Source organism: Salvelinus sp. IW2-2015, linkage group LG19, assembly GCF_002910315.2.
Source record: "Salvelinus sp. IW2-2015 linkage group LG19, ASM291031v2, whole genome shotgun sequence".
Taxonomy (NCBI): domain Eukaryota; kingdom Metazoa; phylum Chordata; class Actinopteri; order Salmoniformes; family Salmonidae; genus Salvelinus; species Salvelinus sp. IW2-2015.
Genome location: NC_036859.1, coordinates 15,516,738 through 15,544,274, shown reverse-complemented (window position 1 = coordinate 15,544,274; position 27,537 = coordinate 15,516,738). Strand labels below are relative to the sequence as shown.

The following is a 27,537-nucleotide window of genomic DNA, read 5'->3' as shown; positions in this document are numbered from 1 at the left end:
ACTTAACCTGGAAGCCAGCCACACCAATGTGTCGGAGGAAACACCATACACCTGGCGACCGTGTCAGGTATTGTTGCCTACCTTCACCACCTGGGGTCGGCCTGTCAGGAAGTCCAGAACCCAGTTGCATCGGCGGAGTTCCGACCCAGGGCCCCGGGTTTAGTGATGAGCTTGGAGGGCACCATGGTGTTGAAGGCTGAGCTGTAGTCAACGAACAGCATTCTTATATAGGTATTCCTCTTGTCCAGTTGGGATAAGGCAGTGTGCAGTGCAATGGCGATTGCGTCATCTGTGGATGTTGGGGCGGTATGCAAATTGTAGTAGGTCCAGGGTGTCAGGTAAGGTGGAGGTGATATGATCCTTAGCCTCTCAAAGCACTTCATGATGACAAGTGAGTACCCAAGTCCTGTTGTTGCTGTCTGGGTACACTAGTACACCATCTGGGGCCGGGCCAGGAGTTTGTCCTGGTCAGGAAAAACCATAGAATTGGAATTAAGAAGACTAATCATTAATTTAATAGGATCTCTATGGGAACAACACTATTGGCCCCATGTAATGTTTCTTGGTGCTTCAACGGAGAATGGTATATCCACATTCAGAAGATTTGTATGGACTAGAATCAATCCGATTGCCCCTTTTCGGCTATGCACCTAGCATGACTATGCACCTAGTGAGTCATTGACTACAAACAATTAGATCGCTTCTCAACAATTATGACAAAATTCACTTTTCTTGAAACAGACTTTATTTAAAAACACAGTGAAGTGACAACACCAGCTAATTTTGAGATGCCTCTCTCACCCACATATGAGCACACACACACACACATTTAAGCGTGCACACACACATGCACGCACACACACTACTAACTGCTATTGCCAAGAGTCAAAATAACATACAAGCACGCACCAAAGCACATTCATTGACGTACAATCAGGGTCATGTCCAAGAGCAGACATTATGACGGAAAATAGACTTGCAGTGCATGACTGCTGTTCTGTATCACAAAACACTACAATASTTCATTTAAACTAGCCTAGAGACAAGAAGTTTCAATATCAGCGGACCTCTAATCTGTCAAATAGGTAATTGCCTCAAACACATTCATATGCATTCATGTTTCATTTGCCGTACACTGGGGTAACTAATTGTCATGCATGGAGGAGGAAATTCCTGACTGGCAGCTGTACGGGATAAATAGTGTAAGGTTAGAGCCCTTCGAAGAGGCTGGTTCCCCATGATTATGAGACGAACCTGACAAGGAATACATACATTCTGCTGCCCTCTAGCGGAGAGCAGGTGAGCAACAACGTCTATGTTGGTCAAGTCACATGTTTGTTGTCCACAGGAAACATGTATCTCTGTTCTGTTCTTGGAAGCTACTGTACATGGTGTGCTTTTGTACTACTGCTGACCTAAATAATCAAGGTCTCGAATGTTGATGATTGAATGATTGGTTAGAGTCAGGGTATGTTGGTGCTGCACAGCCATAGAATTAGAATGAGTTCATTATATTTCTATGTGCACTGACTGCACACCATGTAGCTCGCCTAGACCAAGGTTCGTTATACTGGAAGGATTTATTATTATTATTATTTTTAAATGTTCACTTCCGTTTTTCTTTGGTGCTGATAAAAATATAAAAATCAACCAAAATAAAACATTAATAAAAACATCTTTCTGATTGTGGGTGTACTGGATTTTAGAACGTACTGTGACACATTAAATTAGTCTCTGAGTTCACAGCAGATGTTTCCAGTCCAAAAGCTTGTTTTATCCAAGTGATTAACCTTTTGAAAGACTGACAGGTAGTGGAAGTGAAGAAGATGACACTGTCAATTAAATTGGGAGTTTACGAGGGTGTAGTGACAGGTTTGGAATGTGTTCTTATGGATGTAAGGACTGACCATCCACACAGTGGCGTGCCGTGGGCCTGGGGCCTGGGCCTTCAGTGAGGTACTACACAGTCCCACCCGAATTAATCCACCTCTTATTACCATCATTATGATGCCATGGCTCTAGACACTATACATTTAGACAGAAACGCAGTATAACCAGGCGTTGCGTCACCTTGAAATTGACAAATTGACATTTTTGGGTAAACAGTGTTTACCCAAAAACATGACACAATCAATGAGTCTTTTCAATATTTCCCTTCACCTTTTCATTGTGCAGCTCCGTTGCCCTGCGCGCTTGTTTTTTGAGCTGTAGATCCACTCCGGTGTCCCCAAAAGTTTTCAAAAGCACAATTGCTTGTAAGTGCCCAGCCGTACTTTGGAGTCTCGTTGCTGCCTTGGTTAGACAACTCAAGTTTGCAAAGCCAGTGTGGCTCCAAACACCAAATCGATCACTTGCAAATAATAGGCATTCCCAGCAGTACAGTTTGCAGTGCTTCTCGGAGCCTGTGAGCCATTGACAGCGCTCGTAGTTGAAACTTTGAAAGTGGCTTTCCCGCCTGTGACAGGCTTTGTGGCTTCGGGCGACCTCTCCTTACAATGTCTAACTTTTCTTGAAAAGTTTGTCTTGAGAATGGCGTTATAATTATATCCTCGACCAAATCGATATCTTCTCCTCCTTCCGCCATTGTGGGTTGAAAAAACAGCTTAGTATTACGCGAATTAATTCGTTTATCAAATTCAGTTTCCTAGATCTGCATAGACCTGCCCATAGGACCTGCCTCTCAATATTGGTAATCCAATCAAAAGACGTGCACGCACTACGCCTGCTAACTGGCTCCTGTGTAACACTGGAGCCAGCTAGCAGGCGTACAATAGCCAACTCTAAAGCTGATTGGTTGACACTAAATTTTCATTTCCATTCACTATAAGCTACAAGCGCCCGCACTGTTGATTCTGAAGGCCTGAGGGCAGATTTTAGAACCCTGGCAACACATGATGGCTGAATATGATTGGATAAAAGATCTAACATAAAGACCAGCCCTCCAAATCTCAACCTGGGGCTGGAATCAGTGCAACCAAGAGGAAAGCTATGAAATMAAGAGTATAACTCTTACTCTGGGGAATAATTMAATACATATTTGTGGGAAAATATATWTATWTATTTTTTTAATATTCTGATGTTTAGGCCAGCAGAGAAGGCCTTGCAGGCCCTGACGGCCCACCACTGCATCCACAATATCAAAATTATAGTTTTAACCATGTTTTGAGGCTATATAGTGTTTGCTTACATTTATTTTGTTTACAAACATTGGAGTAAAACAAACTAATATTTAGAGTTCTGAGTGGTATATTACGAAGCAAGCTAGACTTTTATAAAGCTAGCCAACTTCACATTCCAGCTCAGCCTTCATCTGTACTACGATGGTGGATATTGCTTGTCTGCCTGCTGCTAACTCTAGCAGGCTTTAACTGCGTGTGCATGTCACACATGTCTAGTCAAAGGCCGAACTCTTCACTGAGACAATGCTGAAACATTAATCCATGCGAATCAGCGCCATATTTTAATTTGTGAGGAAATCTAAATGAAAGAAAAGTTATTTAGCAAATTCAACAGGCTATGGTGTGAAATAGGCTTTTAGAAGTGCAGTCTTTATTTTATTTCGTATCGTTAATGTCGTCTTTCGTGTGCTTATCCAGGGGTAAAAAAAAAAGGTATAAATTCCATGACTGAAACTTACGTCGATCTCGGATCGATTGTCTAACTTCCCCTTTCATGTTAGAAAGTCATGACCATCATGCTTTTATGGAAAGAGGATCATTTGGTACATTTAGTAAACTGCGAGTTTAACCAATTCCAGTCCCCTTGCTTAGGGGATTGGGAGTCCTCCCTGGGATCATTTTTATGTAGAAGGAATAAAAGCTCAGTTCTGGTAACTTTTTAAAAGGACATTCTGGTTTCTCCATCTGCATTTATCCCATTGGACACAAAATCCTGACTGTTATTATTAATCATTATTTTATTATAAATATGAATATATACACTGTATTTGGAAAGTATTCAGACCCTTCCCTTTTTCCACATTTTGTTACATTACAGCCTTATTCTAAAATGTATTAAATAAAAATGTTCCTCATCATACCCCATAATGACAAAGTGAAACGTTTAAAAAAAATATTTTAGCAAATTTAATCAAAATAAAAAACAGAAATACCTTAATACCTTWAGTATTCAGACCCTTTGCTATGGTACTCGAAATTGAGCTCAGGTGCATCCTGTTTCCAATGATCATCCTTGAGATGTTTCCGCAACTTGATTGGAGTCCACCTGTGGTTAAATCAATTGGAAAGGCACACACCTGTCTATATAAGTTCCCACCATTGACGGTTCATGTCAGAGCAAAAACCAAGCTATGATGTCAAAGGAATTGTCCGCACAGCTCCGAGACAAGATTGTGTCGAGGCACAGATCTGGGGAAGGSTACCAAAATATGTCTGCAGCATTGAAGGTCCCCAAGAACACAGTGGCCTCTATCATTCTTAAATGGAAGAAGTTTGGAACCACCAAGACTCTTCCTAGAGCTGGTCGCCCGGCCAAACTGAGCAATCGTGGAAGAAGGGCCTTGGTCAGGGAGGTGAACAAGAACCCGATTGTGGAGATGGGAGAACCTTCCAGAAGGACAACCATCCAGCATTCCACCAATCAGGCCTTTATGGTAAGGTGGCTAGACGGAAGCCACTCCTCAGTAAAAGGCACACGACGGCCCGCTTGGAATTTGCCAAAAGGTACCTAAAGGACTTAGACCATGAGAAACAAGATCATCTAGTCTGATGTAACCAATATTGAACTATTTGGCCTGAATGCCAAGCGTCACGTCTGGAGGAAACTTGGCACCATCCTTACTGTGAAGCATGGTGGTGGCAGCATCATGCCGTGGGGATGTTTTTCAGCGGCAGGGASTGGGAGACCAGTCAGGATTGTGTGAAAAATGAACGGAGCAAAGAGATCCTTGATGAAAACCTGCTCCAGAGTGCTCAGGACCTCAGACTGGGGTGAAGGTTCACCTTCCAACAYGACAACGACCCTAAGCACAAAGCCAAGACAATGCAGAGGTGGCTTCGGGACAAGTCTCTGAATGTCCTTGAGTAGCGTCATACCCAACAAGACTCAAGGCTGTAATCGCTGGCGAAGGTGCTTCAACAAAATACTCAGTAAAGGGTCTGAATACTTATGTAAATGTGATATTTTTACTTAAAAATMTGCTTTGTCATTATGGGGTATTGTGTGTAGATTGGTGAGGATACATTCCTATATTAGAATAAGGCTGTAACGTAACAAAATGTGAAAAAAGTCAAGGGTTCTGAATACATTCCGAATGCACTGTACGTCTATGGTTGCGGCTGTTGCAAATGTGAAAATACAATCCCAAGTTTGCAAAGCGAATGCTGTCATTACTACTGTATGTGTAATATGATAGGTATTTAAAAAAGTAAAAAATTACACACAAAAAAAAACATTTGATTAATACAAATATTTAAATCAGTCGGCTTCCTCCAACTTTTGGCCAACTTTTGGCTCAGACACTTCATTCAGGATATAATTTGTTGCCGATTATCCCGAGGATTTGACCAAGGTTACCTCGCCAACTCCTCAAACCTGATTTGTAGTATAGGGCTCTGAAGTGGCACAACAATTGAACTAAACTCATGAGGCATTTATAAGTTCTTTCTTCAAGAATCAAATGGGTATATATTGTTAACTTAAGCCCAAAAATGGTTGTAGCAACTGCAGATTTCCCCCAGATTGGAATGGTGTATTTGGGCTACTACACTCATATCCGTATCATATGGCAAGAAAATACCTTACTTACTGTAAGTGGTTCAAAGTCAATACTAACAACTCAACCCACAATCATTAGATGTTAGATTGGTTGGTAGGAATGTAAGGGTGAGGGTGGGGGGCTGGAGTCAATAGCAATTCCTCTGGTGTAGGGGGAATTGAATACAGTTGATACAGGCTACTGTACCTACAGAGAACTGTTGGTCCCGCTGGAGTGCAGAAGCCTCTTCAACAGGTCGACTTTAACACAGTTCTCCAGGGCTCTGCAGAGCCGGCCCACGGTGCAGCCCACACAGCCCTCCTTCATCCTCCAGCGCTCCAGCATCTGGTGCACCTTTTCAGGCAGCCCGTCACGTTGGTAGTCATGGTCGATGGTCTCCACCTCCACCTCGCTCAGGCCCAGACGACGGGCGCAGCGCTTCCAGTCTTTCCCGATGTTATCTCTCAGGAGATCCAGGTGCTCCTCAGTCACAGCCTGGTCCTCTGAACACGGGAAAGGACACAACAGAACATATTGTATAACATGAAAGTTAAAGCCCTTTTCTGTGATATTAACAAGGGTTTTTGATAATTTACTGTCAATTAATGATACATACCCATTGACTGTTGAATAATATAATTTATAAATTCCCCATGGTCATAGTTTAACAATCCAACCAAATTATAACCCCAAATATATACTGAACAAAAATATAAACGGAACATACAACAATTTCAAAGATTTTACTGAGTTACAGTTCAAATMAGGAAATCAGTCAATTGAAATAAATTCATTCGGCACTAATCTATGGATTTCACGACTGGGAATACAGATATGCATCTGTTGGTCACAGATACCTTATAAAAAATGGGCCTCTTTAATTGGCAACAGGATCTCATCACTGTATTTTTTGCGCATTCAAATTGCKATCGATAAAATGCAATTGTGTTCGTTGTCCGTAGCTTATGCCTGCCCATACCATAACCCCACCGCCACCATGGGGCACTCTATTCACAACGTTGATATTAGCAAACCGCTCGGCCACACGACACCATGCACATGGTCGGCGGTTGTGAGGCCGGTTGGACATACTGCCAAATTCTCTAAGGCGGCTTATGGTTGAGAAATAAACATTACATTCTCTGGGAATAGTTCTGGTGGACATTCCTGCAGTCAGCATGCCAATTGCACACTTCCTCAAAACTTGAGACATCTGTGGCATTGTGGTTGTGTGACAAAACTGCACATTTTAGAGTGGCCTTTTATCGTGGCCAGCACGAGATGCACCTGTGTAATGATCATGCTGTTTAATCAGCTTCTTGATATGCCACACCTGTCAGGTGGATGGATTATTTTGGCAAAGGAGAAATGTTCACTAACAGGGATGTAAACAAATTTGTGCACAACATTTGAGAGAAATACACTTTTTGTGCATATGGAACATTTCTGGGATCTTTTATTTCAGCTCATGAAACATGGGACTCAGACTTTACATGTTGCGTTAATAATTTTGTTCAGTGTAAATTTGTAAACAAACAATGCATAAATTAATGGTTTTATGGTACATTTTGTGGTTCCCTTCCTTAACCAGATGAGCATAGAACCCCTCTATTGTGGCCAAATGCAAAATCTGTGACTAGTAGAAAACATGACATAGACAAATAGGAAGCTGATGTCTATTTTCAGGAAGTAGGCTCCTCTTTGCAGGATGTAGTCTACTCTTACCGTACATCGGCAGGTTTTCTTTGAGCAGAGAGAGTGAGTTGGCTCCGTTGGAGAGAGAGCTGGCTAAGCTGCTGTAGGACTCATGACCCCTGATGCTGAGTGTGTTGTTGCTGCCTATCTGGATCCCACTGGCGTTCTGGATAAACAGGCCTGCTGCAACACACACGCACATGTACACACAAATACAACGTTTCTCATAAATGGCTTCCTGATTGAATTGCTAGATAGCTGTCATGTTGACTGTGGAATGTACATCAGCTGTAGACTAGCTGTAGTAATGGTGATACTGCTATCAGCACTGTAATCTTTGTGCATCATCCCTACCTGGGTCTTGTGAAGGTCCAACCTTGGCACCCGAGTTCAGGCGCAGCCCTGCAGTGAGGTCTGGGGCAGCTGACTCTGGCACTGGGTAGGCTGGCCAGGACTGGAGGCGGTCATACTGGGCATAGGGATATTGCTGCTGGGGGGAGTACTTGCCCTGGCTCAGAGATGGGCTGCTGGTGGACTCAGGGATGTGGCTTGACAGCTGGTGTCTTGGTGTGGTAGTACCGGAGGGGGCCGCTGACTCGTACAGGCCTAGGTCAGAGAGATTGAGGAAGGGGTCCACCTCCACGCTGCTGGGCTGGACGGCCTGGGTTTTGGTCCAAGACTGGACAGAGGACACTGGGGGCTGAGAGGGCCTGAGGTCTGGGAGGCCTCTGGTGGTAGTGAGGTCCTGTGAGGAGAGGCGCTGTGGGGTGGCATGGTGAGGGTAGGGGCTGAAGTCAGGCTGGTCCATCCGGCAGTAGCTGCCGAATTTGTGGTACTCCAACTCCTGGGCTAATTTGACATCCAGGTTTGACCTCCAACTACTGACCAGGTTGAGCTCCATACCCGAGGGGGTGCTGATGGGGCCGAGGGCCCGGGCATCTGGCTGGATTAGGGAAGGCTCACAGGGAAGGAAGAGGTTAAGGTCCTCAATGCTGGCCTCCACTGGACCAGCTTCTATACGGACAGCCCCAGCACTGTCTGAGCTCAGCAAGGGAGCTGGCCGGTCTATAGTGAGAAGAGGGAGAGTGTTCATTTTTAAAAGATGAATTCTAAATTGAGATCCATGTGCATTACTTGTTAACTTCGTATAAATGGTTTACTGGTGAGAATGAGAGATTTGAACGAAAAACCTAAATATGGGCAAAGATCTCAAGTTCGGGTCTTAGTTAGGGCTGTTACGGTGACCGTATTACCGCAACACTGGCGGTTACGAGTCATGACTGCAGTCGAATTCCATCCATACATTTTTTTTCTTCATATTTCTGCCCCCTTACCCGGGAAAGCACCGAACAAAAGACAGGGACGTTGGACCATCGAAGAGGCACAAATATGATGAGAGCTACACATATATTGGGAATAGTGCCTTTCCTCAGCCACAGTGTGTTATATGTGCAAAAGTACTATCTCACAACTCAATTAAACATTCATTCCTGCACAGTCATTTAGAAACAAAACATGCCAATTTGAAAAATAAGCCACGGGAGTTTTTTTGAGCGAGAATTAAGATGACTTTTGTGTAGTAAAACGTATATAAAAGCAACAGATACCATTAATAAGAAGGGGCTAGAAAAGTATTATATGGTGAGCTACGGAGTGGCTAGGACAGGCAAGCCCCATACTATTGTGGAGGACTTAATTATTCCTGCTGCCACAGATATGGCTGGGCCAATGCTGGGGGAAAACCCCCAAAAAACTATGTAGACAATGCCTTTAACAAACAACACTGTTTCACGAWGCATCAGTGACATGGAAGTAGATGTTTTGAAACAATTACTGCTTCGCATACAAGACGGTGAATTCTATGCGTTACAGCTGGGTGAGTCAACAGACGTGGTGGGACTGGCACAGCTCCTGGTATATGTCTGTTACGTTTATGGGGGGTCAATTAAATAATAAATCCTCTTCTGCAAACCACTAGAAACACAGGACAACAGGAGAGGATATTTTTAAAGTACTGGACAGCTTTGTGACATCAAATGGACTTTGGTGGTCAAGATGTGTTGGTGTCTGTACTGATTCCGCAAAAGCCATGACAGGGAGACATAGTGGAGTGGTAACGCGTGTGCAAGCAGTTGCCCCCGACGCCACTTGGGTACACTGCAGCATCCACCGAGAGGCTCTTGCTGCCAAGGGAATGCCTGACAGCTTGAAAGACGTTTTGGACACGACAGTGAAAATGCTTAACTTTGTTAAAGCAAGGTCCCTGAACTCTTGTGTATTTTCTGCACTGTGCAACAATATGTGCAGCGACCATGTAACGCTTTTACAACATACAGAAGTGCGCTGGTTATCAATGGGCAAAGTATTGACATGTTGTTGTTTTTTTAAATTGAGAGACGAGCTTAAAGTTCTGTTTACTGACCATCATTTTCACTTGTCTCGACCGCTTGCATGATGACGAGTTCTCACACGACTGGCCTTTCTGGGTAATGTTTTTTCTCAACTGAATGATCTGAATCTAGGATTACAGGGACTCTCCGCAACTATATTCAATGTGCTGGACAAAATTGAGGCTATGATTAAGAAGTTGGAGCTCTTCTCTGTCTGCAATAACAAGGACAACACACAGGTCTTTCCATCATTGTATGATTTTCTGTGTGCAAATGAACTCAAGTTTACGGACAATGTCAAATGTGATATAGCGAAGCACCTGAGTGAGTTGGGTGCGGAATTATGCAGGTACTTTCCCAAAACGGATAAGACAAACAACTGGATTCATTATCCCTTTCATGCCCTGRCTACAGTCCACTTATCGATATTTGAACAAGAGAGCCTCATTGAGATTGTAACAAACGGTTCTCTGAAAATGGAATTTTATCAGAAGCCACTGCCAGATATCTGGATTGGCCTGCACTCAGAGTATCCTGCCTTGGCAATTCGCGCTGTTAAGACACCGATGCCCTTTGCAACCACGTACCTATGTGAGAGGGGATTCTTGGCCCTCACTAGCATGAAAACTAAATACAGGCACAGACTGTGTGTGGAAAATGATTTAAGACAGACTCTCTCCAATACAACCCACCATAACAGAGTTATGTGCAAGCACACCCTTCTCATTAACCTGCAGTGAGTTAAGTCACAATTTTTGATGACCAAATAAAGTTTTATATGTAAGATAGCTAAATAAAAAGCACAATTATTGATTATTATTATATTATTATTTGTGCCCTGGTCCTATAAGAAGAGCTCTTTGTCACTTCCCACGAGCTGGGTTGTAACAAAAACTCAACTCATTCTTATGTTTAATAAATGTATCGTATAGTGTGTGTGTGGCAGGCTTACAATGATGGCAAAAAACAACATTTGAGAGTGCGCTGACCCTGGTGCTTGAGGGGATACGCAGCTGGAGGTTGAATGTTTTAAGGGGTACGGGACTATAAAAAAAGTTTGGGACCCACTGCTCTAATCAATCTGACATCAATGCAAATCTAATCCAAAATCTAATCAAACACTTCATGAGAGTCCATGAGCTCATGTTGAGCAACATTTCTATAGGCTCTGCAATATGCTTGAGAAAAAGGAGTGATGGCCTCTATTAAAAAGAGGAGGYTCCCATCAGCTTTCTATAGGCTAGGCCTACTATTTATTTCTCTCAACATTGCTAATATTAAGCACATTGCTTCTCTTTACAAATGGAGTATAGCCTACCTGGCTGGCATGAAAATGAACCATGGGAAAAGTGTCTTCCATTCGCTATTTAAGTGCATAGATTACAAGCATTTTTTCTGCTGCATGTTTCGAGACAGGTGCATGATAATGGTCCATTCTAAATCAAAACATATTCCATTCTAAATCAAAACAAATTTCACATATTATTTAGAATATGTAAAGACAAGATTAAAATCAAGAATAGTGTGACAATATTAGCCTATCACTTGTGAATGATCCCCAGCTTAAGGCAAGAAATCATAGTCACACACCTCATGTAGCCTAGCCCATAGGCCTATATGTTTTGATAAGGCTTGCATCAAAACTAAAGTGGTCAAATAACTTCTTAAAATTAAGCACATTAATCCGCACATTTACAACTGGTGTAGAGCCTAACTGGCATACATGCGAGTTTCAAGTTTGGGGAAGATAATTTTCACCATAAAAATGCACCTTTATAATTAAAGCATAATTGCATTTGTGCTAATGGGACATTTGCGCTTATAGCCTACTGCCGTGTGCGCATTGCTACGCTTATAATATGAAGAAATAGCATAATAGTTTATTAACATTTTAAGCTAAARGTACAGTTTTAAGCTAAATGTACAGATGCTATTGGTTGTATTAATTTGGGATCTATCGCATCCCACAACTGTCCCAGACTATGTTTGGAATATTTATTTCTCACACAGAATAGAATAGGTTGACTTTTGTACTATGGGGGATAGTAAATTGACATAGACTAGTGCTTTTGCTGTTCGTTAAGACTACTCATCTTGGTGGCTGACGAAAAGTATCTGTAAATGTGGACAGTTCTTCCAAAATCTTCAATATGCGCCTTGGATAAGGATCCAGGCAGTTACGTCCCCGATGTGTCTGTCTTCGCTTGTAGCCTGTGAGAAAGACCCAATCACGTGACAAAGAGCCAAGTGAGTGAGAGGTGCTTCGGCACYCAGCTGGGAGAAGGGATTTATAATTATTATATTCAGCCCAAGGGCACAATAGCCACTGGCCGTAAAAGGCATGGATGTTTTTAGGGGGTATTACAGCCACACAAAGGGGATGCAGCTGGGAAATTCAAGGTATTATCAAATGCTTGTCAAATTGTGAATGAGAGACTGATGAAGTATGTACAGACTGCACAAAAATCAAAGCAGAGCTCATGCCTTTCATGCAACATTAGTCGCATCATGCAGCCTTAGAATGTATTAAYAATCTAAATATATAGCCCAACATTTGTATCACAACTAAAGTTACATAAATAACTGTAAATTAAGCATATAGGAATACCTGTTTCTTAACCGCTCACCCCAGAATAGCCGCATGTGCGCACTCCTTCAAATCGTTTGGAGAAAATATCCTTTCTATTTTATTCAGTTATGTTCAACTGTATTCTTAATACTATAAAATAATGCCACAGACTTCTAAGCAAACCTTGTCTGCTAAATTAACTAGTGTAGCCCACAGCCATATGGCATAGTCAGATCAGGGCCTAACATAAGGACAACTCAGAGTATGCTATTCTGTTCTTCTGAAATAGACTACATTTTCTTCATTTCATGTTTCTTCAGACCTGTCTTAAAATAAATAATGGATTTATTGTGATGGTGTAGGCTATATTTCTTGGATTTATTTGACTTGATTTAAATGTCATGACCGCCACAGCTCTAGTCTTAGTGCATCCCGTCTCGTTAGATTTGAAAAACAATATTCTTCTGTCATGCCAAATAGTTCAGTGGYCTTTGACCAAACTTTTGGATCAGTGGGCTTAGGCTGAGTATATCAAATATTAAACTTGACACAAGTCTACACCATGCTGAGACTGTAGACAGTGTGCGGTGTAGAGTTGTAAGACATAAGGCTGTGAGTGGTCTGGAGGTATACGGCCAGGGCATCAACTACTCTTCCTGAGGTCGGACCACACCAAAGCGGCCACATTACATTACTCAGTCTAAGCCCATATAAAACAAAAGATAAAACAGTGAACTATGTTTGTACTGAATGAGCTAAAGAGAAAACAGTACATCATATAACATCCCTACTCCACCACATATCCACAACACAAAATATTCAATACCACCATACAACAATATCACAATGTGTGCGTATGCATGTGTCTGTACCTTTGTGTGTCTCTTCACAGTCCCCTTTGTTCCATAAGGTGTATTTTTACCTGCTTTTTAAATCTGATTCTACTGCTTGCATTAGTTACCTGATGTGGAATAGAGTCCCATGTAGTCATGGCTCTATGTAGTACTGTGCGCCTCCCATAGTCTGTTCTGGACTTGGGGACTGTGAAGAGACCTCTGGTGGCTTGTGGGGTATGCATGGCTGTCTGAACTATTTGTTAAGTGTTGCAGTTATTTCAGTCGCTGTAGTAGCTGACGTGTATAGTGTTGAGTCATCTGCATACATATACACACTGGCCTTACTCAAAACCAGTGGCATGTCATTAGTAAAGATTGAAAAAAGCAAGGGGCCTAAAAAGCTTCCCTGGGGAATTCCTGATTCTACCTGAATTATGTTTGAGAGGCTTCCATTAAAGATCACCCTCTGTGTTCTGTTAGACAAGTAACTATTTATCCACATTATAGCAGGGGYTGTAAAGCTATAACACTTGTGTTTTTCCAGCAGCAGACTATGATTGATAATGTCAAAAGCTGCACTGAAGTCTAACAAGTATAAAGAGGAAGCGAGCAGTCTGGAGTTGTAAGGCGGAGAGCTATAAAGGGTCAGGGCCTTGAAGCCCGCCTCCCGTGGTGCTCAGACCACTCACCTGCTGTAAGGCTCTCAGGAGGCATCGATAAAGACTTCATCTTCTCCACCATCTCCTCAGGCCCCTCGTACAAGTCCTACATGCCAATGAAACAGAACACAGGACGCATAACATAGTTCAAAAATGTGTTGTGGACCTTTTATGACAGATGAGGTAATATTGTGGTAATATAATGAGGTAATCACACACTCGCAGAGGTGATAGTGTTTTCAAGAGTCATCTACAACTTAGTGAATCGCCACAAACAATGCACCCATCAATATCTTTCACTAAGTTACTGTATTTGTTTCGAKAATGTTTTGTGGCACACTTGATTAATTAAATTATGTACTCATGACAATGCTATCACTTTGTTCACGCATTTAACTTACTCTGAGACCAAGTGAGTCCCTTTCTACATCTGGCTCCAACTTCTCCCTGTAGACGGGCAGGAAGAAGTTGTAGCCCTCTTGTCGAGAAAAAGAGAGAGAAAGAGAAAGCAATTAGAGCAGTCATATTACTAACATAGCCACATAAGAGTGTGTATTACTCATGAATACCAAGGGATCACTTGWATTGATGCTCGTTGAAGTACTCATTTATCCATTAGGTCCAATGTTGACTTGTGATGATGACACAGCATATTGGTTAAATATTGTACTTGTTTTGCACTGGTGTTGGAATGTACAAGTTGTAAATGCTCTGTAATACACCAGTAATACACCAGACATACAGACATGGTATTAAATGGTGTATTACAGAGCATTTACAACTTGTACATTCCAACACGAGTGCAAAACAAGTGCAATATTTAACCAATATGCTGTGTCATCATCACAAGTCAACATATATATGTCTGTACACGTGTGTGTATATATATATACACACACATGTACAGACATGGTATTAAATGGTGTATTACAGAGCATTTACAACTTGTACATTCCAACACAATTTTTTTTGTCCATTAAAATAACATCAAATTGATCAGAAATACAGTGTATACATTGGTAATGCTGTAAATTACTATTGTAGCTGGAAACAGCAGTGAAGAGGCAACTCCGGGATGCTGGCCTGCTAGGCAGAGTTGCAAAGAAAAAGCCATATCTCAGACTGGCCAATAAAAATAAAAGATTAAGATGAGCAAAAGAACACAGATACTGGATAGAGGAACATCCAGGAGTCGCCTCTTCACTGCTGACATTGAGACTGGTGTTTTGCGGGTACTATTTAATGAAGCTGCCAGTTGAGGACTTGTGAGGAGTCTGTTTCTCAAACTAGACACTAATGTAATTGTCCTCTTGCTCAGTGGTGCACCGGGGCCTTCCACTCCTCTTTCTATTCTGGTTAGAGACAGTTTGCTCTTCTGTTCTGTGAAGGGAGTAGTACACAGTGTTGTACGAGATCTTCAGTTTCTTGCATGGAATAGCCTTCATTTCTCAGAACAAGAATAGACTGATGAGGTTCAGAAGAAAGTTCTTTGTTACTGGCCATTTTGAGCCTGTAATTGAACCCACAAATGCTGATGCTCCAGATACTCAACTAGTCTAAAGAAGGACAGTTTTGTTGCTTCTTTAATTAGAACAACAGTTTTCAGCCTTGCTAACATAATTGTAAAAGGGTTTTCTAATGATCAATTAGCCTTTTAAAATGATAAACTTGAATTAGCTAACACAACGTGCCATTGGAACACAGGAGTGATGGTTTCTGATAATGGGCCTCTGTACGCCTATGTAGATATTCCATAAAAAATCTGCKYTTTCCAGCTACAATAGTCATTTACAACATTAACAATGTCTACACTGTATTTCTGATKATTTTGATGTTATTTTAATGGACAAAAAAATYCTTTTCTTTCAAAAACAAGGACATTTCTAAGTGACCCCAAACTTTTGAACGGTAGTGTATATCCAGTTAGTCACAGGTGTATGGAGACCCCTGAAGGGTCTGGTTCCTCTCAAGATTTCTTCTTCACCCCCCTAAATAGTTATATCAAGCTCCTGTTGCCCTGAACTTGCTATTTAGGTCTGGGTTTCGTGAATTGTGCTGTGATATTACTTGCTATACAAKTACAATTTGATTGATTGCCATTGTGCGTATACTGTAATACATTATTTGAAATTCCTGTACCTCAATCTCACCACACATATGCACACACACCTCCGAATGTTGGCCGTAGTTGTGGATCCTGATGCCAGCATCTCTTCATTAGCTCTATGATCTCTACAGGAGTATAATCAGGGATGAGGTATTCATCCGGACGATCGCCTTTACGGACACACTGGCAGATATGGTCCTCACTCCGAGCATCTGAAAATACAGTAGTCCAAAATGAATTCAGTGCATCTGTACAGGCATTTGAAAACTGAAAACCTTATCTATTCATAAAATGTTTACTATAAAATACAGTGGTCTCCAAAAGTATTGAGCCAGCGACACAGTTTTTGTTATTTTGGATCTGTACTCCAGCACTTTGGATTTGATATGATAAAATGACTATGGGGTTATAAAGTGCAGACTGTCAGCTTTAATATGAGGGTATTTTCATCCATATCAGGTGAAATTACTGCACTTTTTGAACATATTCCCCCCATTTTAGAAGACCAAAATTTTAGGGGACCAAAATTGGGACAAATTAAGTTATGTGTATTAAAGTAGTAAAAAGTTAAGTATTTGGTCCCATATTCATAGCATGCAATGACTACATCAAGCTTGTGACTCTACACATTTGTTGGATGCATATGCTGTTTGTTTTGGTTGTGTTTCAGATTATTTTGTGCCCAATAGAAATGAATGGTAAATAATGTATTGTGTAATTACATATTGTAAATAAGAATATAATGTTTCTAGAGTGAGAAAGTTACCGATGCACAAATARCATCCCCCCCAAAAACATTCTAACCTCCCGTTATTGTAATGGTTAGCATGTCTTGGGGGTATGATATTTGTGTGTCTCTAACTTTCTCACTCATCATTATTCACGGTCCATTCAGGATTATACATTATTTACCATTCATTTCCATTCATTCATTTCTATTTGGAACAAAATAATCTGAAACACAACCAAAACAACCAGAAAATGCATCCAGCAAATTTGTAGTCACAAACTTTGTGTAGTCATTGCGTGCTATGAATATGGTACCAAATACWTAACTTTGTACTACTTTAATACACATAAGTTAATTTGTCTCAACACTTTTGGTCCCCTAAAATGGGGGACTATGTACAAGAAGTGCTGTAATTTCTAAACGGTTCACCCATGAGCGATTAGCCAACATTTCAGTTATTTTTCCAGACTGAAGTCGGTTCAATTATTTGAATTCCATTTCATTCAGAGTTTTTTCTGTGAGTTCAATGCAGTTTCTCTAGAGATAAATCAGATCCAGTCTGAACTGTGAGATGTAGTTTCCAACAGACCAATATTCTAGTTTAATGCATACAATGTGGTAATTAACTACAATGACCATAATCCATTGCGCATCTACTTGTCCGGTCTGTGTTTCTTTTACGCCTGCTACAGAAGAGACAGAAGAATGCATGATCGTGAGGTGATATAGAGAGAAGCTGTTGCTTCACAAGGTATCTCTACTTGAAAATACATGATCTAAGTGATTGATAGTTAGTATTCAGCAGTCACAAAAGTATGCCTCATTTACTTTGAAGAACTTCAAAATCGTGATTTTGTCAGACAGCATAGGAAGCAGCTCTATAGAGATGAGATTTGGAAAGAAATAATAGTCTTCAAATAAAKCAAATGTAATATAGGCTACAGAACTGAAATATTTTATTAAATTAAAGTAATGTGAATAAATTATGGTTAATAATTGATAAGAAGTAAATGGGCAGTCACTACCATCATGATACTTATATTCAAATCCCATTTTATTGGTCACATTTATTGGTTTAGCAGATGTTATTGCAGGTGTAGCGAAATTATTGTGCTTCTAGTTCCGACAGTGCAGCAATARCTAACAATTTAACAACATACACCCAACATACACAAATCTAAGGAAAGGAATGGCATTTAGAATATATCAATATATGGACGAGCAATGTCAGAGCGGCATAGACTAAGATACAGTTGAATAGTATAGAATGCAGTATATACATATGAGATGAGTAATGCAAGATYTGTAAACAATACTAAAGTGACATTATTAAAGTGACTAGTGTTCCATTTATTAAAGTGGGCAATGATTTKAAGTCTGTGTGTCTAGGCAGCAGCCTCTCTGTGCTGGTGATGGCTATTTAACAGTCRGATGGCCTTGAGATAGAAGCTGTTTTTCAGTTTCTCGGTCCCCGCTTTGATGCACCTGTACTGACCTTGCTTTCTGGATGATAGCGGCGTGTACAGGCAGTGGCTCGAGTGGTTGTTGTCKTTGATGATSTTCTTGACATCGGGTGCTGTAGGTGTTCTGGAGGGCAGGTAGTTTTCCCTCCAGTGATGCGTTGCGCAGACTGCACCACCCTCTGGAGAGCCCTGCGGTTGTGGGCGGTGCAGTTGCCGTACCAGGCAGTGATACACAGTAATGGGTGAACAAGGAGTACWGGAGGGGGCTGAGCACGCACCCTTGTGGGGCCCCAGTGTTGAGGATCAGCAAAGTGGAGGTGTTGTTTCCTACCTTTACCATCTGGAGTAGAGGTCGACCGATTAATCAGAATGGCCGATTAATTAGGGCCGATTTCAATTATTATTATTTTTTTTTTACACCTTTATTTAATCTTTATTTAACTCGGCAAGTCAGTTAAGAACAAATTCTTTTTTTCAATGATGGCCTAGGAACGGTGGGTTAACTGCCTCGTGCAGGGGCAGAACGACAGATTTTTACCTTGTCAGCTCGGGGGATTAAATCTTGCAACCTTACAATTAACTAGTCCAACGCTCTAACCACCTGATTACATTTCACTCCACGAGGACCAGGGGGGCGGGGGGGTGGTGTGCCTGTTACGCGAATGCAGTAGAAGCCAAGGTAAGTTGCTAGCTAGCATTAAACTTATCTTATAAAAAACAATCAATCAATCATAATCATAGTTAACTACACATGGTTGATGATATTACTAGTTTATCTAGCGTGTCCTGTGTTGCATATAATCGACGCGGTACGTATCGTTGCTCCAATGTGTACCTAACCATAAACATCAATGCCTTTCTTAAAATCAATACAGAAGTATATATTTTTTTAAACCTGCATATTTAGCTAAGAAATCCAGGTTAGCAGGCAATATTAACCAGGTGAAATTGTGTCACTCTCTTGCGTTCATTGCACGCAGAGTCAGTGTATATGCAACAGTTTGGGCAGCCTAATTTGCCAGAATTTTACATAATTATGACATAACATTGAAGGTTGTGCAATGTAACTGGAATATTTAGACTTATGGATGCCACCCGTTAGATAAAATACGGAACGGTTCCGTATTTCACTGAAAGAATAAACGTCTTATTTTCGAGATGATAGTTTCCGTATTCGACCATATTAATGACCTAGCTCGTATTTTGTGTGTTATTATGTTATAACTAAGTCTATGATTTGATAGAGCAGTATGACTGAGCGGTGGTAGGCAGCAGCAGGCTCGTAAGCATTCATTCAAACAGCACTTTCCTGCGTTTTGCCAGAAGCTCTTCGCTGTGCTTCAAGCCTATCAACTCCCGAGATTAGGCTGGTGTAACCGATGTGAAATGGCTAGCTAGTTAGCGGGGTGCGCGCTAATAGCATTTCAAACATCACTCGCTCTGAAGTTGGAGTAGTTATTCCCCTTGCTCTGCATGGGTAACGCTGCTTCGAGGGTGCTTGTCGTCGTTGTGTTCCTGGTTCGAGCCCAGGTAGGAGCGAGGAGAGGGATGGAAGCTATACTGTTACACTGGCAATACTAAAGTGCCCTATAAAGAACATCCAATAGTCAAAGGTTAATGAAATAAAAATGGTATAGAGAGAAATAGTCCTAATTCTATAATAAACTAAACCTAAACTTCTTACCTGGAATATTGAAGACTCATGTTAAAAGGAACACATCAGCTTCATATGTTCTCATGTTCTGAGCAAGGAACTTAACGTTAGCTTTCTTACATGGCACATATTGCACCTTTTACTCTCTTCTCCAACACTTTGTTTTTGCATTATTTAACCCAAATTGAACATGTTTATTATTTATTTGAGGCTAATTGATTTTATGATGTATTATATTAAGTTAAAATAAGTGTTCATTCATTGTTGTTGTAATTGTCATATCTACAAATACATTTTAAAAATCGTCCGATTAATCGGTATCGGCTTTTTTTGGTTCCTCCATAATCGGTATCGGCGTTGAAAATCATAAACGGTCGACGTCTAATCTGGATGTGGCCCGTCCAGGAAGTCCCAGGACCAATTGCAGTCAGGGCGGGGTTCAGACCCAGGGCCTCAAGCTTAATGACAAGCTTGGAGGGTACTATGGTGTTGAATGCTGAGCTATAGTCAATYAACAGCATTCTTACATAGGTATTCCTCTTGTCCAGATGGGATAGGGCAGTGTGCAGTGTGATGGCGATGGCGATTGCATCGTCTATGGCCCTATTGGGGCGTTAAGCAAATTGAAGCGGGTCTAGGGTGTCAGGTAAGGTGGGGGTGATATGATCCTTGAATAGTCTCTCAAAGCACTTCATGATGACAGAAGTGAGTGCAATGGGGCGATAGTCATTTAGTTCAGTTACCTTTGCATTCTTGGGTACAGGAACAATGGTGGCCATCTTGAAGCATGTGGGGACAGCAGACTGGGATAGGGAGAGATTGAATATGTCCGTAAACACACCAGCCAGCTGGTCTGCACATGCTCTGAGGACGCAGCTAGGGATGGAGTCTGGGCTGGCAGCCTTGCGAGGGTTAACACGTTTAAATGTCTTACTCACGTCGGCCACGAAGAAGGAGAGCCCACAGTCCTTGGTAGCGGGCCGCGTCGGTGGCACTGTGTTATCCTCAAAGCGGTCAAAGAAGGTGTTTAGCTTGTCCGGAAGCAAGACGTCGGTYTGACCGCGACGTGGCTGGTTTTCCTTTTGTAGTCTGTGATTGTCTAGACCCTGCCACATACGTCTCGTGTCTGAGCCGTTGAATTGCAACTCCACCTTGTCTCTATACTGACGTTTTGCCTGTTTGATTACATTGTGGAGGGAATGACTACTCCGTTTGTATTCTGCCATATTCCCAGTCAGCTTGCCATGGTTAAATGCAATGGTTCGCGCTTTCAGTTTTCTGCGAATTCTGCCATCTATACATGTTTTCTGTTTAGGGTAGGTTTTAATAGTCACAGTGGGTACAACATCTCCTGACACTTCCTGATAAACTCAGTCACCGTCTCAGTGTATTWGTCAAAATTATTCTCGGAAGCAACCCGGAACATATCCCAGTACGCGTGATCAAAAGAATCTTAAAGTGTGGATTCCGTTTGAWCAGATCAGCGTTGAATAGTCCTTAGCACGGGTACTTCCTGTTTGAGTTTTTGCCTATAGGAAGGGAGGAGCAAAATGGAATCGTGGTCAGATTTGCTGAAAMGAGGGAGAGGGAGGGCCTTGTATGCATCCCGGAAGTTGGAGTAACAGTGGTTGAGTGTTTTAGCAGCGTGAGTACTGCAGTCGATATGCTGATAGAATTTAGGCAGCCTTTTCCTCAAATTTGCTTTGTTAAAATCCCCAGCTACAATAAATGCAACCTCAGGATATATGGTTTCCAGTTGCATAAAGTCRTGTGAAATTCCTTGAGGGCCGTCGTGCTATCGGCTTGATGAGGGATATTTACTGTTTTATTCTGTGTTGTTACAGCATTTACAACCGACATAATGCATAGTGCATAAAGTTTTAAAAGATTATCGAAACCGAAATTAAAAACCATGATTTAGAATACAACCGACCTCAAAAAGCACTAATAGCTCTCAGCACTACCCAATATGATGAAAATATCCTCAAATTAAAGCTGACAGTCTGCACTTTAACCTCATAGTCATTGTATCACTTCAAATCCAAAGTGCTGGAGAAGAGCCGAAACAACAACAAAATTGTCACTGTCCCAACACTTTTGGAGCTCACAGTATATGGCTGAAATCACATCCGATTACTATAACCCCAACAGGCCTCTGTAGACTGAGTGAGCAACACTCACTTTCAAAGGGCTCACTGGCAGTGAGGATGACCCAGACGACAATAGCGAAGCTATAGATGTCAGACTTCTCAGAGGAGCGTGTATGGATGCTGTCAAGGTGCTCKGGAGCCATGTAGCACAGAGTACCAGCTGCCCTGGCCCCCCCTCCCCCAGCCCCCATACGTCCTAGCCGGCTCTGCCTGCGAGACTCCTCCTTAGTCAGTCTGCTCCACGTCTGACAGGTGGCCAGGCCCAGGTCTGCAATCTGGAGCACAGATACAGACATGCATATTCATACAATTACATGCATTACGCACACGCATACATGGATTTCACACACACATCRATACTCATACACTACCGTTCAAAAGTTTGGGGTCACCTAGAAATGTCCTTGTTTTTTGAAAGAAAATTGTATTTTTTGTCCATTAAAATAACATCAAATTGATCAGAAATACAGTGTAGACATTGTTAACGTTGTTAATGACTATTTTTTTATGGATTATCTACATACAGTTGAAGTCGGAAGTTTACATACTGTACACCTTAGCCAAATACATTTGAGCTCAGTTTTTCACAATTCCTGACATTTACTCCAGAGTAAAAATTCCTGTGTCTTGGTCATTTAAGGAATCACTCATTTTATTTTAAGAATGGTGAAATGTCAGAATAATAGTAGAGAGAATGATTATTTCAGCTTTTACTCCTTCCCATCACATTCCCAATGGGTCAGAATGTTTACATACACTCACATTAGTATTTGGTAGCATTGCTTTAAAATTGTTTAACTTGGGTCAAACGTTCGGGTAGCCTTCCAAAAGCTTCCCACACATAATGTTGGTGAATTTTGGCCCATTCCTCCTGACAGAGCTGGCGTAACTGAGTCAGGTTTGTAGGCCTCCTTGCTCGCACACGCCTTTTTCAGTTTCTGCCCACAAATTTCTTAGGAATTGAGGTAGAGCTTTGTGACGGCCACTCCAATGACCTTGACTTTGTTGTCCTTAAGCCATTTTGAACACACTTTGGAAAGTATGCTTGGGGTCATTGTCCATTTGTGGAAGACCCATTTGCGACCAAGCTTTAACTTCTTGACTGATTTCTTGAGATGTTGCTTCATAGTAATCGACATAATTTTCTTCCCTCATGATGCGTCTATTTGTGAAGTGCACCAGTCCCTCCTGCAGCAAAACCACCACCTACAACATGATGCTGCCACCACCTCCCGTGCTTCACGGTTGGGATGCTGTTCTTCGTCTTGCAAGCCTCCCCAAACATAGACGATGACATTATGGCCAAACAGTTCTAATTTTTGATTCATCAGACCAGAGGACATTTCTCCAAAAAGTACGATCTTTGTTACCCATGTGCAGTTGCAAACCGTAGTCTGTTTTTTTTATGGCGGTATTGGAGCAGATGGCCCTGAGCGGCCTTTCAGGTTATGTCAATATGGACTCGTTTTTACTGTGGATATAGATACCTTTTTACCTGTTTCCTCTAGCATCTTCACAAGGTCCTTTGCTGTTGTTCTGGGATTGATTTGCACTTCTCGCACCAAAGTTACGTTCATCTCTAGAGACAGAAGGCGTCTCCTTCTGAGCAGTATGAGGCTGCGTGTGCCATGGTGTTTATATTCTTGCGTACTATTGTTTGTACAGATGAACGTGGTACCTTTAGGCATTTGGAAATGACTCCCAAGGATGAACCAGACTTGTGGAGGTTAAAAAAAAAAAGGTATTGGCCGATTTCTTTGATTTTCCCATGATGTCAAGCAAAGAGCGCACTAGTTTGAAGGTAGGCCTTGAAATACATCCACAGGTAAACCTCCAATTGACTCAAATGATGTCAATTAGCCTATCGAAGCTTCTAAAGCCATGACTCATTTCTGGAATTTCCAAGTTATTAAAGGCACAGTCAACTTAGTGTATGTAAACTTTGACCCACTGGAATGTGATACAGTGATTATAAGTAAATAATCTGCCTGTAAATAATTTTGGAAATGACTTGCCAAAACTATAGTTTGTTAACAAGAAATTTGTGGGTGGTTGAAAAATTAGTTTTATGCCTCCAACCTAAGTGTATGTAAACTTCCGACTTCAACTGTAGGTGTACAAGATGCCCATTATCAGCAACCATCACTCATGTGTTCCAATGGCACGTTGTGTTAGCTAATTCAAGTTTATCATTTTAAAAGGCTAATTGATCATTAGAAAACCCTTTTACAATTATGTTAGCACAGCTGAAAACTGTTGTTCTGATTAAAGAATCAAAAAACTGGCCTTCTTTAGACTAGTTGAGGTATCTGGAGCATCAGCATTGTGGGTTCGATTACAGGCTCAAAATTGTCCAGAAACAAAGAACTTTCTTCTGAAACTCGTCAGTCTATTTCTTGTTCTGAGAAAAGAAGGCTATTCCATGTCAAGAAATTGCCAAGAAACTGATGAACTCGTACAACGTGTGTACTACTCCCTTCACAGAACAGCGCAAACTGTCTCTAACCAGAGTAAAGAAGGAGTGGGAAGGCCGGTGCACAACTGAGCAAGAGGACAAGTACATTAGAGTTCAGTTTGAGAAACAGACACCTCACAAGTCCTCAACTGGCAGCTTATCTTCAAAAGAAGCATCTTCAAGAGCGAATGGAAGGAAAATGAACTCAGTAGTTCTGCTCAGGACTACACGACAAGTCACCGGATACGGGATAACTACGAAGAAGGACAACAGTAGAAGAGTAGTTGGAACCATTTKGYACAATCAGAGCCTTACAAGCGTCCCGAGAAAAGGCCCAACCCCCTTTCCAAGGCTGCTCCGTTCACCGAAAGATCCCCGGCGAACCCAGGCATTTCACGTAAATACATTCCTGATTTCTTGCTCAAAGCGGGRGGCGGTTCGTGTACAAAGTATATAGTTATTGTAGGTGAGAGTAGTTTCTGAATTTCGCGATGTTAAGTGTCTCTGTCCCTCTCCCTCTCTTTTTTAACCAGCATCCATGTTGTTGTCATTCCGCTAGGGATACGTTTTCAGCGTATTACATCTCCAGTCAATAACCGGTGCAGTGTGTGTATGTTTATTCTGTGTTCCCACTTAATTAGCTAGTAAATAAATAATTAAACCAATTTGTGTAGTACTGAATCATAATTAAGACTCCAGTTTTTGCAGATGCAAGGAGGTTACGACTGTTCAGAATGACATGATACGAGGATCTGATTAATACGTTGACTGTTTATAGATGTGATKGGTAAAGACCTTTTAGAGTTTKATTCGGGAGATGGTAACTCTTTAAAGAACCGCWCTCGTGGTGCCCCAGAGCCTAATGAGTTAGTTACATGATTCATTTAAATCAGGTAACAATTAAACATAGTTAATTAGATAACAGTCTTCAAATTAATGTTAAAGTCTAGTCACGACATATATTATACAGTGTGTGCTGTACCTTAATATGAAAATCCTTGTCCACCAGTATGTTTTCTGGTTTGAGATCCTTGTGTATGACACAGTTCTTCATCAGGTACACCATCCCCTCCAGAATCTCCAATATGATCCTGCCCTTGATAGATATCGGCACAGAAACCTGGAGAAAAGACAGGAATATATAAAAGTTGTTTTCCCAAAGAGAAAACAGCTTGTTGATATTACACAGACCAAAGTGTGATGCAGAGGTCTCCGTGAAGACCTTCCACCTCTGCAGTGAGGAAGGAGGCTAGCCTGTGAGTTCAGGAACTAACCTAAAGTGACACTGTAGACTAAGTTAGATATTGTTGTTAATGTAGTTGTCATTGTTTTTGTTGTGATCTCCTCTCACCTGGTCCAGCATGGCCAGTAGGTTGCCTTTAGGGATGAGCTCCATGACCAGAGAGTAGTCCCCATCCTCCAGGATCACCCCCAGCAGCTTGACCACCCGCTCATGGTTCAGTCTGGTCATCAGGCTGCCCTCCTCTAGCAGGGACTGCTTATTGCCCCTGGGGAAGACAGGGAGGAAGGCTTAGTCAAGACTACCAGTTCGAAAAATGTGTTAATTTGGAGATGTATTACTATGTAATAACTAAGCCAACTGTAGGCTACTTGAGCACTATACACACTACAGACACCCATTTTCTCTGTTTTTATCATCCTTTGTGTAACAGGAAAAGAGAAGTGTAGCCTACCCACCGGACTGGTTCTTTTTCTGTGTGAACTCATAAAACATMATCTAAAACAGTGGTTACCAAACTGTGGGGCACGCCCGTTCGTTTTTAAAGAAACTCAGTCCGACTTTAAACTTACTCTTGAAGTTGCAATCCCGAAATTGGGTAGGGCATCATCAGTTCCTCTTGTCATGTTWGTCATTACATTAGTCATTACATACCTTAGAGAGCTATTTATAACTATCCCTGAAATGTCCAAATCAATTAGTCCATGTCAGCTAATGTTTATTCATTTTGTTTTTTTTTGCCCATATTGTTGTAACTTTTTAGTCACGAAAATAACACAAATACACATTAGACATGACAAAATGTATAGATTTGCAAGACAATTAGCTTTAAAACTGCAACATTTTCTTTGCACCCCATAACAAAATGTGTAGAATTGCAGGAAATAAGCTTTAAACCTGCACAATTCTCTCCAKCAACAAGAGGTGTGTGAACAGTRTGTGTCATGAACAKTGCTGTGCGCATAGAAATAGACGTGGCGCYGGATGTTCCCCAATGCAGGAAGGGGAATCCCTGATCTAAAAGTTATGTTAAACCATGCAAGTAAGTAGCATACCATTCAAACATATATATATATWTTTTWAATATAATTAAAAATAAAATATTATGAAACAAACTTTACTTCATGGATCACATAGAAAAATATACTTTAAAGTTGCTTCTTTAAATTAGAAGACAATATGAAACTTTTGGAGCGTGACAGTCACAACACTGGTCATGGACACTGGGGAATCCCCACCATGGCCCTCTACTCACTCATTGCGCGGTGGCCCGGTGTAGACGGTCTTCAGAACCACCTGACCGAGGGTTTTGTGATAGCACAGGTACACGGTACCGAAGCCGCCGTAGTCCAGCGGCTCCTTTTTGATAAGGTCAGAGGATTTCATGTAGATAGAGTCCTGCACAGCAGCCATGGTGGCTGTCTACCTGGTCCGACCTCGGTATATCCCTCTAGCATTGAGATGAGAGCAGCGCATACATTGTTAATAATAAAGCGCAATATCTCATTATGAAAAAGTATCAATAGTTGATTTCCGAACGAAAGGAGCAGTAGGCTAATGAGATTCAGCGGCGTTGAATTGAAATACAGAACTGAATCTGGAARTGAGACGTTACGTTAGTCGGAAATCCAATAGACTGTAACGTTAACTTCAACAAATTTACCAACAATGTTGTCAACTTATAAAGTACACAAAATGAAGKACGCATACCGTTTAACATTCGATGTAAATTGGTTATGCCTATGTATGCACTATGATAAAAAAATGTTGGACAAAACTTWAAATTATAGAGAAATATCCTACTTTCACAATCCACGCATAGTTCCGGGATTTGTCAAGCTCGCTTTTTCTTCTTCGACAGGGTTTAAGGGCG

General features: G+C 41.4%; 1 protein-coding gene across 4 annotated transcripts; it reads right to left on the bottom strand.

Annotated features, from left to right (window-relative positions):
• Positions 1-727: 727 nt before the first annotated feature.
• LOC111979659 (receptor-interacting serine/threonine-protein kinase 1) lies at positions 728-27,537 on the bottom strand. Of its 4 annotated transcripts, none has more exons than XM_024010277.2 (12): positions 27,468-27,537; positions 26,920-27,114; positions 25,776-25,932; positions 25,407-25,544; positions 22,001-22,244; positions 16,035-16,184; positions 14,267-14,343; positions 13,896-13,971; positions 7,766-8,476; positions 7,442-7,594; positions 3,122-6,219; positions 728-1,902 (listed from the first exon to the last, which is right to left on the bottom strand). In XM_024010277.2, the coding sequence occupies exons 2-11, from the start codon at positions 27,075-27,077 to the stop codon at positions 5,924-5,926; spliced, it is 2,160 nt and encodes a 719-aa protein (XP_023866045.1). In that variant the 5' UTR covers positions 27,078-27,114; positions 27,468-27,537; the 3' UTR covers positions 728-1,902; positions 3,122-5,923. The 4 variants fall into 4 exon arrangements, with proteins under 4 accessions (XP_023866045.1, XP_023866046.1, XP_023866044.1 ...); XM_024010278.2 differs by having other exon boundaries at positions 27,375-27,508; XM_024010276.2 differs by having other exon boundaries at positions 26,920-27,508.